This window comes from Suricata suricatta, chromosome 8 (genome assembly GCF_006229205.1).
Source record: "Suricata suricatta isolate VVHF042 chromosome 8, meerkat_22Aug2017_6uvM2_HiC, whole genome shotgun sequence".
NCBI classification, from domain to species: domain Eukaryota; kingdom Metazoa; phylum Chordata; class Mammalia; order Carnivora; family Herpestidae; genus Suricata; species Suricata suricatta.
The window spans coordinates 122,563,746-122,579,743 of NC_043707.1; the positions used below are offsets into that span (position 1 = coordinate 122,563,746).

General features: G+C 47.9%; 1 protein-coding gene across 1 annotated transcript; it reads right to left on the minus strand.

Moving 5' to 3' along the window:
• Nucleotides 1-3,671: 3,671 nt before the first annotated feature.
• LIN28A (lin-28 homolog A) lies at nucleotides 3,672-15,708 on the minus strand. The gene is made up of 4 exons (XM_029949355.1): nucleotides 15,678-15,708; nucleotides 15,017-15,201; nucleotides 5,248-5,432; nucleotides 3,672-4,550 (listed from the first exon to the last, which is right to left on the minus strand). The coding sequence occupies exons 1-4, from the start codon at nucleotides 15,706-15,708 to the stop codon at nucleotides 4,331-4,333; spliced, it is 621 nt and encodes a 206-aa protein (XP_029805215.1). The 3' UTR covers nucleotides 3,672-4,330.
• Nucleotides 15,709-15,998: the final 290 nt, after the last annotated feature.

Sequence of the window (15,998 nt, forward strand, 5' to 3'; positions counted from 1 at the left end):
GGGATCGCGCCCTGCGCCTGCGGGCTTGGAGGAGGGGCGGCGCTAACGTTCCGGCCGAAAGTCGCACTGCCGGGGGCGGGGTGGGGGAAAAGAGCGGCGCTCACGTGACCGAGTGGGGCGGGCGGGTTCCGGGCCAAGTGCTTGGAGACCCAGCCGGGAAAGGCGGGGCCGAGATCACTTAGGCTAGCAGAGGTCGGTTATCTCTCCGCAGATCTGGGAGGCCTGAGGCGGGCCACCTTCTAGAGCTACGATTCCGGGATCGCCAGGCAGAAGCGCAAGGGCGTTGCAGTCGCTGGTGGCAGTTTAGGACTGCTGAGAAATGAGTTTGGGCGGTGTCCCGCTCGCTGGAAGGCCTAGAGACCTGGTTCAAGTCTTTCAAATTCTGTTTACTGTTTGCAGTTTTATTTAGCGGACTTAATCATTTGGTAAGTTCCTAGCTCTAGTCAGTTTCACAGACCCACTTAACTATCGATCCATTTTGTGCTGGTTTAAAGCCCTCATATTTTAGGATTTTCAGATTCTCAGGACCTACTCATAAAGGGGTTGAGGCCAGAAAGAGCTCTGCCCTAAGAATGACTAAAAAAACAACTTAAAGGCCATCAGTTACCCCCGATAGAAAAATCAAAGACATTGAGCTCTGTCCCAAACCTTTGAGGAAAACTTGCAGGAATTTGAGGCACTCACAAAAGAAACTGGAGTTCAATTTTCTGAAAATTAATAAAGCAGGAACAAACCAACTTTACCATCTCCAAGGAACCTTCTCATAGTTTATCGCTTTGTAATCGCAACCGGGGAACAAGGCAAGTTAGAGTTATTGTACTGGTAACTCCCAGTTCATCATGTATCTGATGAAAGGGTTACTTTCAACACACATGATCAAAGAAAGCCCTAGAGATGAGTAACCCTCCCATGAATAGTCTTAAGCTTTTCCATCCTTCCTGCTTTGCATCCTGGGAGTTAAGTTTCAAGCCTAGCTGATTACTTCAGTGTTTCAGAAGACCATTACTGAAGCCCTGTAAGAGTTTGTTAGTTTTAGTAGCTTCCATGGTCAACTTTGACTTTTGGGTGTTAAGTCTCTGGAGTGGATACATGTAATTTCTTAGCCTTGTTCTGCGGTTTTCTGTGTTATTGTGTAATAAATGGCATGCCTCCAAGCAAGTTTTTTTTCTTTTCAAATCTTTCCCTTGGGGGTGGGGGAACTAGATGTTTTAAAATAGTGTTCATTAGAAGGCTAGCACACTTGCGCTCAAATAAAATGTTAACGTTTTTGTATAGCTAATCAGTGTTACTTCCTCTGGCCTCAATTTCCCTAGTTCCACATATTCCCCTCCCTGGGGTGCTACAGGGGGTTAATTAATTAAGATTTGTAAAAGGCTTTGAGGAGCAGGGGAGAAAGTATTAGGGTCTCATGCCCCAAGCCACGGCCCCATCCTTTCATCCCAGCCAGTGGCACAGGCAACCCCATTCTTATGCATGCCAAGCTCCTAATCCCCTCTTGAATGTGGCAGCTTCCAAGGAAAAGGACAAGAGGCCTTCACTAGAAACAAAAATCCACTGTAATGAGGTGCTAAGAGGACTGAATTTTCAAGATTCATTTCTAACAAAATGGCTGAACAGGAAACTTAATGGTTCTTCTGTGACTTCTGAGTCCCAATTCAAGAAGGTAGGAATTCTGGAAGAAAAACACCCTAAATATCCAACAAGAGGACAGTTTTGGTACCAATAACTTTTTATTTATTCATTGGATTTTCCCAGGGTAAAAAGAGAAGGGAAAAGGGTCAGCATGTGTGTTACAACAGTAAGCGGAAAAGGAAGTACCCGGCACAGCAAAAACCAATCACATAGACACCTCCCAGAGATGGAGTCACTAAAGCCCAAGGGGGCTCAGTCTCCTGTAGTTCAGAGATGAAGAGAAGGGATCAGGGAAAGAACAGATAGGTACAAGCTTTCCTACCCCACCCCACCCCCATAAATTCAAGATTTCACACAAAGCTTTGGTTTCTAGCAGTAAACATGGAGTTACATTCGTTCGTCTCCTATTAAACAATCTTGTGGCCACTTTGACATAAGTTTCTTGCACCTGCATAAAAGTTCCTGAGTGACTTGGATTATACATTCATCTTCCCTTCCTTGGTCTCCAGACCCTATTTCTACACAGAAGGCCCCTCTCATCGCTTCTGCTTCTCTCTACCCTAAGATTAGAGATTAAAGTAGGGTTGATCCATCCAAATACAAGTGTATGAGCATGAATCACATCAAGGAATGGTCTTGACACAGGATATTAGGAACACGGGATAGAGTGTTTATAGCTTTTTCAGGGTATAAAGGTGGGAAAGAGGCTTTTTTTGAGAGGAGGAGGATAAAAGAGGGGTAGGTGTCAAGTTTTGAGGATAGAAGATCTGGCCCAAAATAGGAAATAGGGGAAGGAAACACAAAAGAAAGGATGGTTCAAGACTGCCATACTTTAAGAGGCATCACCAAGCTATTTTCCAGATTCTATTCTTGGTGCAGAAGCTTTTGTCAAAGATGCTTTGGCTATTTTTCAATACAAAAAGAAGTTTGTAAACAATAAAACCCCAAAAGAACATGGAGAAGACCAACACATTATATTTACACAAACCAGGCCACCTAGCAATCACCCAATCAGCTATTTGTGAAGTCCTACAAAACCCAGACAAATATGATATAACTAGTGGGGTGGGGGGAGCAGCGATTGGAGGAGACAAGAACCCAGGATCAGACACACATCACCCAATGCGTTCTATTGCATTCGCCCCATTTCAACACAGTGAGGTAGGTTTGTGGTGATCTCACAGCATGTAAACGAAAACGTCTTTTCTCCTTTAGCTACCACAGCACTAATCACTGCTACAGCAGGGCAGGACACTGGCTCTGGGCACCACAAAGCCATGGCTTGTGGTCTCTCTGGAAGCCAACAAGAAAAGCCCAGAATTTAAAAAAGTTAAGAAATTTAGCCTTTGCTTTATACACCCATCCCTGGGCAGCTCAAGATGGATACAGAGGTATTGTTTGTTCTTAAAGCTGTCCTTACCAACTCATTTTTTTAAACACACACACACACACACACACACACACACACACACACACACCCTGTTGTGCATGGTAGGCCTAGCCCAATCCAGTGAAGGATGGATCTGGTATGTAAAGTGAGTCCCGTGCCCTGGGATTAGAAGTCTGGAACAGAAATCCTCTATTACACTTACAGATAGCCCTCTCCTAATCTTGGCTTTCGCTCTGCACCGTTCGGCTTGGTGCGGCCTCTTCAAACCTTCCTGTACCTCCTTTTCCTGTTCGGACCAATTTCCAATCTTCCAGTAGAAAGAGATCAAGTCACGGGACAACTGAGTTCAAACCTCGTCTCCCACGGAACACTGAAGGTGCAGGGGTTTTAAGAGGAGACTATGGCAGAGAAGCCAGTTCTAATTGGCAAAAATGAGGTCGTTCACTAGGCTATGCACTCCAACTAGTTGTTTTCCCTGGTGATAAACGGTATTCCTGCCGTGCAGACCTGGAGCTGCTGCCAACTTATCCCTGAGATTGCTTGTGTACCTGAGAACACAGTGCAGGAACAAGGGCCTTAAGATTAAAATACACAAAAGTACAAAACCAGAACATTTATATTACCAAAAAAAAAAAGTTAAAATGCACAAGATACGTCATTCGCACACAGCTAGTGCAGTTGGCATCCTGGAGAAAGTGGGGCCCAAGGTGCTCATCCAAGGGAGCAAATAAATAAAATTCTATCGGCCCAGAATGTGGTGGGAGTAAGCTTGGGGACAGCAGGTCTGCAGCTGTTCCCCCAACAATCCCTTTGCGGGGAAGAGATCTCGGCACCCTATCCCAAGAGTGGGGAACCCTGTCTCACCCCTGAGAGATTCCCTCCCACGGAAAATAGCGCTTCATGGGTTGGGCCCATCAATCTGGTCTCATGCTTGATCTTTACATTCTGGCATGGGAAAAAGTATTATTACATATCCTTCTTCGAAAGGAAAACAACTCCCCTACCCAGGCCACTTTCAAAAGCTGGAGATCTGGGGGCGGAGACTCAGATAAAGCACACGGGGAAGGATCTTCCCCAGAACGCTCACAAGCATTTGGATAGAGCATGGTCGGAGTTCATTTGCCTCACCCCTTCCCCCCTACCCTGCCAAGAAGGAAGAGGGGGTGATGCTATGGACCCCCGGCCTGAGATACATGGCAGGGCCAGCTGTCCCCTACCCACCCTGTCCCCACTTTCTCCACTCTGCCGATTGATGCCTGCTCCTCAAAACTTCCTGATCACAAAAGCACAGCCCCCACCCACTGTAGCTCAATTCTGGGCCTCTGGGAGCAGGGCAGGGCTGTGGATCTCTTCTTCTTCTTCCTCCCGAAAGTAGGCTGGCTTTCCCTGTGAGCTGGGGGCCTGCTGGGCTTTCAGTGGACACGAGGCCACCATATGGCTGATGCTCTGACAGAAGTGGCACTTCTTGGGCTGGGGTGGCAGCTTGCATTCCTTGGCATGGTGGTCTAGACCTCCACAGTTGTAGCACCTAGTACAAAGCAGGATGGTAAAGTTGAGAAAGGAGTGAGAGCAGAAGCCTTCCTCTGAGTGAGGACACCTGGGCTCTGGTCATTTACTGCACTCACTCCCTTTCTTGGAAACCAATTTCCCCACTTACAAAAGGAAGACTAGGACTAGGACTTGATACCTCTAAGTTCTTCCTAAATCTGTAATTGTCTAGATGGGATTTTCAGATTCATGTCCACTTGAAAATTCTGAAATGATGGAAGACAGAGGTCATGGACCCCACCCCCACCCCCCACCAACTGGGAACTGCAATTCACGAAATAGGGAAGACACTACCATACCCTTGAGAAACTAAGCCAGTCATTCACTAAAAATAGAGAAAATGAAAGGAGTCAGGCAACTATAGGACCTGCTCCAGCACAGAGCAAAGACAAAGTAGCCACTTGGAGGCTTAGTGAAGAAGCAACAGGTACACACACCATCTTGTCCCCCCCCCCCTGCCCCATCACTTACACTTTTCCATCCGTGGTCTCCTTTGCTTATGAAATAATTAAGTGTCCTTCTGACCCACAGCCCTTTCCTCATCTCCCATATCCTAAGGCAGAAACGGCAAACACCCACATGTGGCCGGGGACTGCAGGCTTCACTGCGTCTTTGAAATCCTGGCCCAAGAAAAGGGGCAAGATTGGGAGAACTCCCAGCCACCTTCCAAGCCGTACCTGTCCCCCTTTGATCTCCGCTTCTGCATGTTCTTCCCTTTGGGCCGCCTCTCGCTCCCGATACAGAACACCCCACCGGGGCCAGTGACCCGGATAGATTCCAGGCCCTTAGCCGACTTCTTGAAGGTGAACTCCACTGCCTCACCCTCCTTGAGGCTCCGGAAGCCCTCCATGTGCAGCTTGCTCTGGGGAAGGAAAACATGGTAGATTTTAACGTTAGTCTCCAGGCTTATACCAAAAAACCACATACGCGCATTCTCGTAGGGTATGAAGAACAAGTGTGATGATATGTCCATGTTATCAGTAAAGAAATGATCGACTCAACAGGTTACCACAATTAAGCAAGCAATCTATGTTATATTAACAAAAAATAATCATTACATAAACAGATGCCATAACTTTTTTGTAGCTATTCTCATTTAAACAAAAATAGGAAAGATGGAAAAGTCTTAACCTTAACATTTATGAGAAATCAACAAATAGTGGCACCTGGCTGGCGGGGTCAGTGGAGCACGTGCAACTCTTTTATCTCAGGGTTGTGAGCTCAAGCGCCATGCTGGGTGCAGAGTTTTATAAAAAGGAAGAAAGTATAAATCAAGAAATACATAATTGTAAAATATAAAATTTAGCAGCCTTGTATGCTTTTAAAATGTCAAGGTCATCAAAGATGAAGTCTTAAGTAAAGAAACTGAACAATTGGGGCACCTGAGTGGCTCAGTCAGTTAAGTGTCTGGCTTCAGCTCAGGTCATGATCTCACGGTTTGTGGGTTCGAGCCCCACATCTGGCTCTGTGCTGGCGGCTAGCTCAGAGCCTGGAGCCTGCTTCGGATTCTGTGTCTCCCTCTCTCTCTGACCCTCCCCTGCTCGCGCAATCTTTCTCTGTCTCTCAAAAATAAAAAAAATTAGGGGCTCCTGGGTGGCTCAGTTGGTTAAGCCTCCCACTTCGGTTCAGGTCAGATCTCACTTTCCTGGGTTTGAGCCCTGTCCCGCGTCAGGCTCTGTGCTGACAACTAGCTCAGAGCCTGGAGCCTACTTCCGGGTCTGTGTCTCCCCTCTCTGCCCCTCCCCCCTCTCATGCTCTGTCTCTCTCTCTCTGTATCAAAAATAAATAAAACATTAAAAAATTTTTTTTTCTAATTTAAAAAAATTAAAAAAAATAAAAAGAAAGAAATCGAACAATTAAGTGCAATGTGTGCTCCTGGAACAGGGAAAAAAATATTAGGACAACTCATAAAATCTACATATGGGATGAAGATAAATATCAATGCTAAATTCCCAGAGTTTGATCTTTATACTGAGATTATGAAAGACAATGACTCTAAGTTTTGAAAACACACACTGAAATATTTAGTGACAAAGGTGCTTGATGTCTGTAACCTTAAGAGTAAGACACAATGTTACTGGCAAGTTAAAGGAAAAAGACAATACGATCAAAGCTGATGAATCAGTAAGTTTGTAAGGGAAAGTCCACTTGGGGATTCAAGCATATATAGAGAAATCAACAGGTGAGGGAAACAGTTCAATACTGTTAGAAAATTAGCTATCTGTTTTGGATATCAGATCAGAACTCAACATTTCCTATCACTTGTATGCAAACTACATTCCAGAGGAATTAAACACCAAAATGTTGAAAAACTGTATTAACAACCTGTAAAAGTCAAGACAGACTGATAAAACTATAAAAAGCTACGATAAGTCAGTCCAAAAAAAAACCAAAAAAAAAAGAATCACAGAACAGAGTATAATGCCCAATACATTTTTGGATGAATTAATGAACCAAGAGGTAAATCTGAATTGTCTGACTTGGAAAGATGACCAGGTGATACTGCTGAAGGAGAAAAGATCTAGAATGTTTGGAACAATCCCATTAAAACACTATGTGTTTATATCAAAATTTTAAAATATCGACACTTGCAGAGAGCCTGGCAGCCTTCCAAGAAACAGGGAGTTTCCACATACCTACTTGAGAGGCACTAACGGCTCAGAAGAATCTAGGGTTCCTGATTTAAAACTCACAGTCCTTTCTACCTTCCCACTTAATGCATCAACAGCAACCCATTAGTGGAGGTGACAGCCTCTCTCCAGAATAGATTTTACCATCACTTACTCCATTAGAGTAAAATATCCAGAGTGTGTCAAATGTCAATACGGTGTCATCACAGAAAATAGGGATCAGTGTGCACCTAGTGTTGGCTTGAGGGAATGTGAATCAGTAACACGATTGTATCGTGCGGGTGGTGGTTGTCAGGAGGAGTATTTCAAACTGGGACTTAGGTGAGCCATGCACTATTGCCAGCCATGATCCTCAATTTCTCAATCATGGACATTGTTGTTTTAACTTAGATGGCACTGTTTAAGACAAAGATTCCATTCAGGTAATTGGTTAAAAGAGTATAGGGTTGAGTGCCAGACACACTGAGGTAGAGTTTATGAAATGCTGGTTGTACCAATTGAGGGCTGCATGACCTTAGTCAATCATTCATGTCTGGAGCTCGGATCCTTCAGAGAAAGGAGTAACAGTAAGTTACCCAGCCTCTAATGCGGGCATGGAAACATCAGGAATGTGCTCTGCAAATATTTCATGTAGTCTCTATCACTTTTGTCCACCAGTTCCATCATAGGACTATCCTTTCCCTTCTTTTTATTCCCACAGGAACAGCCAGGGATGTGATGACCTCTCCCCTACGTTGATGTGAGGGGGAGATGACGAAGGAGCAGAGCATTAAAGCAACAACTAAAAACTCGGCAGCAAGGTGAAGGGCCCTTTCCCCTTTTCTGTTGCACAGAAACAACCTTGATTTGAAGGTAGATATGACTTGTCTCTTTCTCAACTGGGATAAACCAGTTGCAGGAGGCACAATCTCACGTCCTCCCATTTGCTTAGTGGACTCGGAGGTGGGGACACTGCTCGTTCCAGCTGTGATTCAGCAAATAAGCGATTAACGACAAGGGTTTGGAGTCTGAGGCTTGTTTCCTCCTTTCTGTGCTAACCTATAAAATGGAGCAACTATTAATTTATGGTGGCCCTGTGAGGTTTTATGGGTGAAGAGTAGTTAACACACAGCCTACCACACACGGATCCTCAGTGAGTGGCAATTATCATCAACCTCTTCAGAATAGATCAGGGCGGGGTAACAGAACTGTCAAGAGGCTCAAAATTTCACCTCTGGTTTTTATAACTAACCATGGAAACTCAGGTGGGTTTTTATGCCCATCTACACCTCCTAGGCTTACTGCGAGAACAAGAGGATACCAGTGGGGGTAGTATGAAATTGACTGGTCCTCTTGGGTCACCCACTCAATCACTGGAGAATTTGAGGTTTATTTAAGGCTCTCAAATTTTAAAATGTAACCCTGCAGGGATCTTACCGCAGCACGTCCAAGATTTAGACTGGTGGTCTCCAGGGGTGGCTCCCTGCCCCCCCCACCCCGCCTTTTTCTACAACACATAGTTTGAATTCCTCTCTTATCAGATAGGTAATCACTGTGCAGCCCCACTGAGCTGGCCTCACAGGCCCAGCATCAGAAAGGAGCCTGAAATTCTTCCTCTCACCCCCACCCCATCCCCAACCACACACAAAGCATGGCCCCGCCCCTCTTCCCATCCCCTCCAAAAAAGAAAAGGCCTGGGGGGGAGGGGCAAGGCTTGAGCTCCCCCAATAGAGCCCAGCCCCAGGAAACAAAGAGTTGACACTGCTTGGTTCTGGTGGTCAGATTCCTGGAGTTCCAGAGGCGGTAGCTTCCCTGGCTCCCCCTGCTCCCCCCTACCCCACATTCATCAGTTCCTTCCTCTCCATGATGGGGTTAGGGTCACTGAGAGAAACGGATAGACACCTTTCTAACAGTCAAGCCTGCTGAGTTGGCCAAAGTCACCGCCAGCAGCCGTCATTACTTCTCCCTGACCTGCCATCCCAGCCTTCCAGAGATAAAACTACACAGAAACCCCTCTTTGTTACCTTTGGTCAAATCCTTTATGCAGGAACCTGAATGAGGGTCATTTATTCAGGTAAAGTATTTTAAAGGTTGGTGGAGAGGCAGACTTCCTTCCTATCTTCCTTACCCAATTTGTTCCAGGCAGGAGGGCGGGCCGCCCACAAGGAGCCCACTGCGCAGGGGAGGGTGGCATCTAATCAGACAGAAAACAGTTGCATGGAGGCATTTCTTTTTTTGGATGGCAGGGAAGGGCTTAGAGCAGTTAAATCTTAGACCTTCTGCTTCCTTAATACCTCACCAGGGTCTCCACCATCCTTCCCTTTATCAGATACTCCATCCAGCATCATCCCCCGGCTTCAGCTTAGGGGTTACTCAGAGAATATGGTGTTGTGAAAAGCACACAGGAACCCAACTTGCTCTATGAAAGTCGGACACATGCTGGTTCTTTAATCATTTGCAAAAACAGGGTATCAGACTTCATGATAAGCAGCTCCAACATTGCCTGATTTTAGTCACATCGCTCCTTTCTACAGAAGTGGCAGGCAGAATTTTGGGAAACCTGCTTTGGTCCCAGCGATCAAAGTTTGCATTTCTGATTTTTCTGCATCACTCAGGCCATCCCAGCTCCAGACTGTCTAGTGCGTGTCTCTCCACTCAGACCTGGTGCCTAGCTGTACACAAATATTTGTGGAATAAACCAAGTTCTCCACTATCCCAGACTGCTGATATTCATCTAAGCTTACTATAGGCTAAGGAGAGCTCTAAGCACATTCAGTGTTGTAGTGCGTCGAACCTTCACATCAAGCCTGTCAGATAGGCCTCATTAGGACATGTCACAGCTGAAATCTTGTTAGAAGTGAAGCGTTCTCCAAATTCAGTGAGAGGCAGAGCTGTGCTGATCACTATTAGCCTGACCTTACAGCCAGTGCTGGGTAGTATAATGCAAGTCATGTATTTATACATAAATATATTAGATAGATATATATATTAAAGCTTTCTGATAGCCACATATAAGTAACAGAAGCAGATGAAAGAAATGACTCAGTCCTGAAGTGTCCCCATCGTCTCATCTGGACTTCATACCTGAAGGTAGGGTTTGGTAGGGGCTAGGAAACCAACCGGTCCTACCAGAAGCAGTTTATTTGATGATCTGTCAGGGAGGGTTGAGTAAAGAGGTCCATCCAGAACCAAAGGCTGCAGGCAGACAACCCCCATAAATCACCTCTGCCTCGACACAGCCAGGACGACGTTACTGCCTGGAGTTCTCCACCAGATGGCGCTGCTCATCAGCTGTGGCATAAAGGCAGCCGGAGGGAGACTGGAGAAAGGAGCTGCCGGGTTCTGAACTGTGAACCAGAGATTTATCCCCCAGCTCTTTAGGGCAGGCATCCTCCATCCTCAGGAAGGAGTTAAGGGGACTGAACTTACTTTCTAGGATAGGGAGCAGACTTCTCAACAGGTCCCCACCCACTCAAGGGGAGCAGAAGAAAGGGTCCTGGGGTTTTAAAGTCAGAAACCCAGTTGTTCGTTTGCTCTTTGCCTACAAAAGCCACTTAGTCTTCTTGGATTTTGATTTCCTTTCTGAATTCATGGAACTTCAAGCTGAGATCATTTAAAACGAGTCTGCACACATTTCATACTGTTCCTGAAAGTTGTCTCTTCCTCCCCTACACCTCCTGACCCCAGACTTATAGATAGTAATTGTTACTCATGCCTGCAGGAAGAAGGGAGGGTGGAGGTTCTGCCTGGAGCAGTTTCCCCCAAATAACAGGGAATTCCAGAAGGGTTGGGAGCCTGAGAGTTTGATTAGGAATGTTCAAGAAACAACTTTGCCCTGGGGATAGTCACTAAAAAAAAGCTTATTGGACTGCGCAGTAGTGTCACCAGCTAAAACCAGGTTACAAGTTTCCCCTACTGAACCCTTGCTCAGGATGGTAGCACAGCCTTTACTTGGGCCACTGTCTAGAAAGTATGGCTTTTCAGGAAGACAAGAGCCAAGAAGATTCCATAATGTGGAAACTCTACTGATGTTCTGAAAATCAAAGTGATTCCCTTACTTTAATCTGATCTTTTTCCTGTTAAGATGAAAATGAAAAACTAACGAATGACCACCAAACCTGTGGCTTCCAGTCAATAAACAAAAAACTAGAGGGTCCTACCTGGGTTGAAACACTTTGATGGTCACTCCAGTTCACCCAGCCCTATTCTAGACATCAGTTCTGAGAAAGAGCAGTAATATTCTTCTCTCCCTTATTATGGCCAGTCTTTCTCTCTGGAGGAAGACCTATACTGACAAGAACCCCAAATTTGTCCTCCCAATTCAGGAGCCCCTTACTTCTGCATACTCGTCCCTTCTGCCCATCGAGTCTGTACTAGGAAGCCAACCAGAGAGCTAGTCCCTTTCTTCAGAGAGATTCCAGGTTAGAAGAGGAGATAAGACCAGCACATCACTAAATAGACATGTGGTGACTAATCAGAGACACCAGTAAGGTTATAAACCAGGTGGGAAGAAAGCTCTCTCTACATTCTCCCCTCCCCACCCCATACTCAGGAGTCCTAATCCAGACCCTGCCTGAGGTCACCCTCCCACTCATCCTTTTCAGGAAAAGCAAGCCACGTGGCTTCAGCTTTTCCCACAGTTTCTCAGGATTGAAATTTTTTTTGCCTCCAGGCCCTCCAATACAGTATTTTAGCTGGAAAGCCGTTTTAAACATATCTGGGTTCTGAGCAGCTGTAGAAGCAGGCAGGACTCTTCTTGCTCTCAAATTTCTACAAGTCTTGGGGGTTTGGGAGTAGAGCCACAGGAAACAGGAGTTAAACCAAAACTCTTAAAATGGCTATTCAGATTTCAAAATTCTTAGTGGTCCTTAAGAAAACAGTTTAGTGCTTTCTTGCACCTATGTTCCCTGCAGAACTGTGTTTCTCTCTTGGGGGGTTGGTTGCCTCCCAGGGGGACATTCGGCAATGTCTGGAGACATTTTTGTTGTCACAACCAAAATGCTCTGAACAAAGAGTTATCCTTCTCAGAATATATCAAAAGTGTAGAGGATGAAAAACCTCAGTTTAAGGGCTGGCCATCTGTCAATATTAGGATTCTTAAACTCACCTAACACCAGGGACAAGCAGAGAGTTCTAGATCTGAAAATCTGGGTCTGAATAAAAAGATTGTTTAGAGAAACCTCTTTGCCTTTTTTCTTTTCCTTTAAGGTGAAGTTTAAGTTTTCTTTCCTACTTATCAACTCTGAGGAGGCATAATGTAGTTTGAGAGAAAAAGACAATGTGTCGGGAACCAAAAAAAGCCCAACCTTGGAAAGGAAAATGTTAAATTGCTTTTCCCCTTCCCTCCTTCCTCTTTTCTTAGAAAGGGGCTTCCTGATCCTCTCTCCAGGCAGATGTTTATCTTAGGGCAATTATCCTTCTCACCACCTCAGGTTCCAAGGTACCCACCACCAGCAACCAAAGGAGGGAAGGTTTTCTTGTTAGAGAGAGTGCCTTACCCCCACGCACACGTTGGGAACACTTTCCTTCCCTAGAACAATTTTTAGGGATCATCCTTGTCTAGTAATTCCTCTCCATGAGAGCCCCCAAGAGATATTTCAAATTCCTCAAGTGCAGGGACTGTAATCACCAGTCTAACTGCTACCATAGAGTTTTGAGGATCAACCCAAGCCCCAACAGCATGCACCATAGGCTCAGGGAATTTCCAGTCATTGTCTTCCAGGGCTGCTGGTGGACGGTGTTAGGGAAACAAATTCTTGATTCCTTATCCCAGCTGCACTCCCTCATGATAACTTATTCAGCTGTGGAATGTCCCTGGACATTCCAAGACCCTAAATCCAGGTTCTCTCCCAGCCTACCCATCTGAAGGAGCTTGGTACAGGCTCCACGAGCCAAACCTGAAGGTCTCTGCTTTCCTCTATGCCACCCAATATTTTCCAACTGCTTTTGATCCTAAGGTTAAGTGGACTGAGGCACAGATTCATTTGTTCAGGAAAACCTTCCTTGGGATTTGGATATCACCCAGGAAACCCAGATGATGAGGGGACTACATTCCTCCCAGAACCTATTTAGCAACCTTTGGAAGGGAGGCAAGAAAATTTGGGATCTCTTTAATTCTAAGCCTCCCAAAGTTGGGGAAGCTGTCCAGTCCGTCTCCAGACCGAAAAATTTTTAATCTCTTTGTGATCAGATAAATGGGAGAGTGGGAGAGCTGGCTACCCCGCTGAGGAGGGCCATTCAAAGCTGGTTCCTGTAATAAAGTGATTTAATAGATCTAAAGAGGCCAATTCCCTGCATTCTCCCACAATTACTTCCTGTGGGTTATCATTCACATATGTAAATGAGACAGGGAAGGGGGGCAAAGCCACCAGCCAGAACTAGTAGTCTGATGGGGGGCTGGTTAAGAGTTGGGGGGGGAGGTCCGGGACACAGCAAGGAGGTGGCTAAGCATCCTGCTGCATACCCTCCCAGATGTCCGAGTAGCCCAGGGACCCCAAGTTACCCAACATTGTCTCCCTGCATCCCGCAACTCCCTTGTTTCCCCCGACTCTGTGTCCTCACTGAAGGCCAGGCTTGGGAGACTTCCCTGCTGCCTCGGACCAGTCCACCCAGGATCTTCCCTCTTCACCCCTCCCCCTCCAGAATACCATCCCTCAGGCTCCAACCCTTAATCCCCACATCCTCCTTTCCCCTCCCCCATGGCTCCTAAAGCCAACCTCCCCGAAGTAACCCCTCCCTGCCCGGCCTGGGTGTCAACCTACTGGACCTGAGATCATCAATTTCTCCTTCCCAGGTCCAACATGAAACCTTCAAAGGTGGAAGTGACCCAGGCGGCAACTTACTTGACATGGTGGTTATGGGTGGCTGGTGTCCCAGGGCCACTGGAACACTTCTAAGATATTCAGGAAGGGGTGAGGAGAAGAGGCAGCCAGGGAGGAGGGAAACCTGGAGTCTCTGGCTCCTTGTTCGAGGCCAGAATGTTAGGACAGCAATCAATGGCTGTCTGGGGCCATAAATGCCAAGCAGAGAATAGGTCCAGAGGCTAGCCTCCCTCCACTGCCCCCCTGCCCTGCGACACTGAATTTCACCCCCCTGGGCTGCCTTGCTTTAACTGAGAACTTGGGATTGTGACCTAACTCTCTCCCAGCCTGGACCAGAAATCTACGGCCTGGGCTCCTTAGGTTTTCCTTGCTGGCAGAACTGGACAGCAAAAGGCCAGTAGGTGAACTCTGTGCCAGGGACGGGTACTCTGGAAGAGGTTTCGGACCCCCAAACAGATTCTTCAAGGATCTGCCAAAACTCACTCAGGCCCAGGGCTTTAGTTTTGGGTGACCACCTGGGTACTGGAATCCGGCTGACTTCTCAGCTTTACCCCTATTTGATCCTAGAGTGGTTTGCCTGCCTCTCTCCCGCCAGGGAGCTCCATTCACATGTTAGTGAAAGACGCTGGGCGCTCAGGGCCCTGCTCAGAACCGGCATGTGCTTCCCTGGCCGGCCTGCTCGCCCTCCCCCCACCAGCAAGCACAATACAACCTTAGTTTCTGCCACATGGGGTCACCTCCCTGCCCCCTGCCCCCTTCCCAGGGGAAAGAGGTAACAGACACGTGGTAAGCCCGAGGGGTTCCGGGAAGGGGGTGGGGGTGCTGTTAATCGGTTCTGCCCGCCCCCGTCCCGTTGGAATTAATGGGGACTCAGAACTGGGGTGCCACTGCACAGATGAGAGGGCACAATGAGAGCCCATGGTCTCCCTCAACCCAACAGCCAAGTCCGACGCCCAACCTTGAATATGCGCGCCAACACCCCTTTCCCCAGGCAAAGTTGCCAGAATCGGTCTCACCTGGTGCACAAAGACATCCACCGGGGGGTCGAGCGCGACCCCGGCGCGGGCGGTCATGGACAGGAAGCCGAACCCCATGCGCACGTTGAACCATTTACAGATGCCGGCACCGTGCAGCAGCTGCGGCTCTTCGGCTGCTCGGGCGGCGTCCTCCGGCGCCTCCTCCGGCGCCTTGGCGCAGCCACCTGGAGGTTGGGAGGGCGCTCAGCTTGGGGCGAGGGGGGGGGGCGCGGAATCGGGAGGGCCCTCTCGAGACCCAGCAGGGAGACCCGAGTGTCCAGCCCACGGGTGTGCGCCCAGGTGGCTACAGCTACCAAGCAGCTGGCGAGGAAAAGACCTGTCCTGGCCGCCTCCCGCGCTCCCCAAGCTTACACTGAAGCCAATGTTGCCCCAAAAGTTTTGCTCCTCTTCCCACAACGTGTTGCCCAGGGATAGCTGGCCGGACAGGCCCTTCCTCTTCTGTCCGGCCACCCCCGTAGCCTCGGCGGGCAAGCCGCTGGGACACCAGGGTTCTTTACTCCAGAAATGGCCCCTGAAGCAGGAGGCCGCACAGACTTAGGGTCCTTCGGCCAGGCTGGGGGACATTTCCCCACCTCCCTTTTATATGGTTCCTGGGTTCCCCTGAAGCCTAAGGTGTCCCCAGTAAGTCCCGAGCTCGAACCTGCAAACTGCTGGTTTGACACAGAGCCCATGGTAGTCGGCTGAGCCCGCGGCCCCGGGCCCCTGGTCGGGTGGCTGCTGGCCCCAGAGAAGTCCGGAGGCAAAGGGGTGGCTTGGAGAAGAGGCTGCTACATCTTCCCCAGCACAATAGCGGTGGGAGGGCCCACGGCTTTTCAAAGGCTCCCAAATTCTAAAAGACAATGACCCAACCCCCCGCGGGCAGCCCCCTCCCCTCCCCTCCCTCTTCTTTCCCCTCCCTTTCCTTCTGGCTCCAGCTCCGGCCCTCCCCCATAGCTATGGTCTCTGACACCTCTGGGGTGTC

Bases quoted from the DNA above. Each gene is read 5' to 3' on its own strand.
- LIN28A (XM_029949355.1), bottom strand. From the start codon at position 15,708: ATGGGCTCTGTGTCAAACCAGCAGTTTGCAG. The intron at 15,202-15,677 runs GTTCGAGCTCGG...CCCAACCTCCAG, and splicing joins GTCAAACCAGCAGTTTGCAG to GTGGCTGCGCCAAGGCGCCG. The intron at 4,551-5,247 runs GTACGGCTTGGA...GCTTTGTACTAG, and splicing joins CGGAGATCAAAGGGGGACAG to GTGCTACAACTGTGGAGGTC.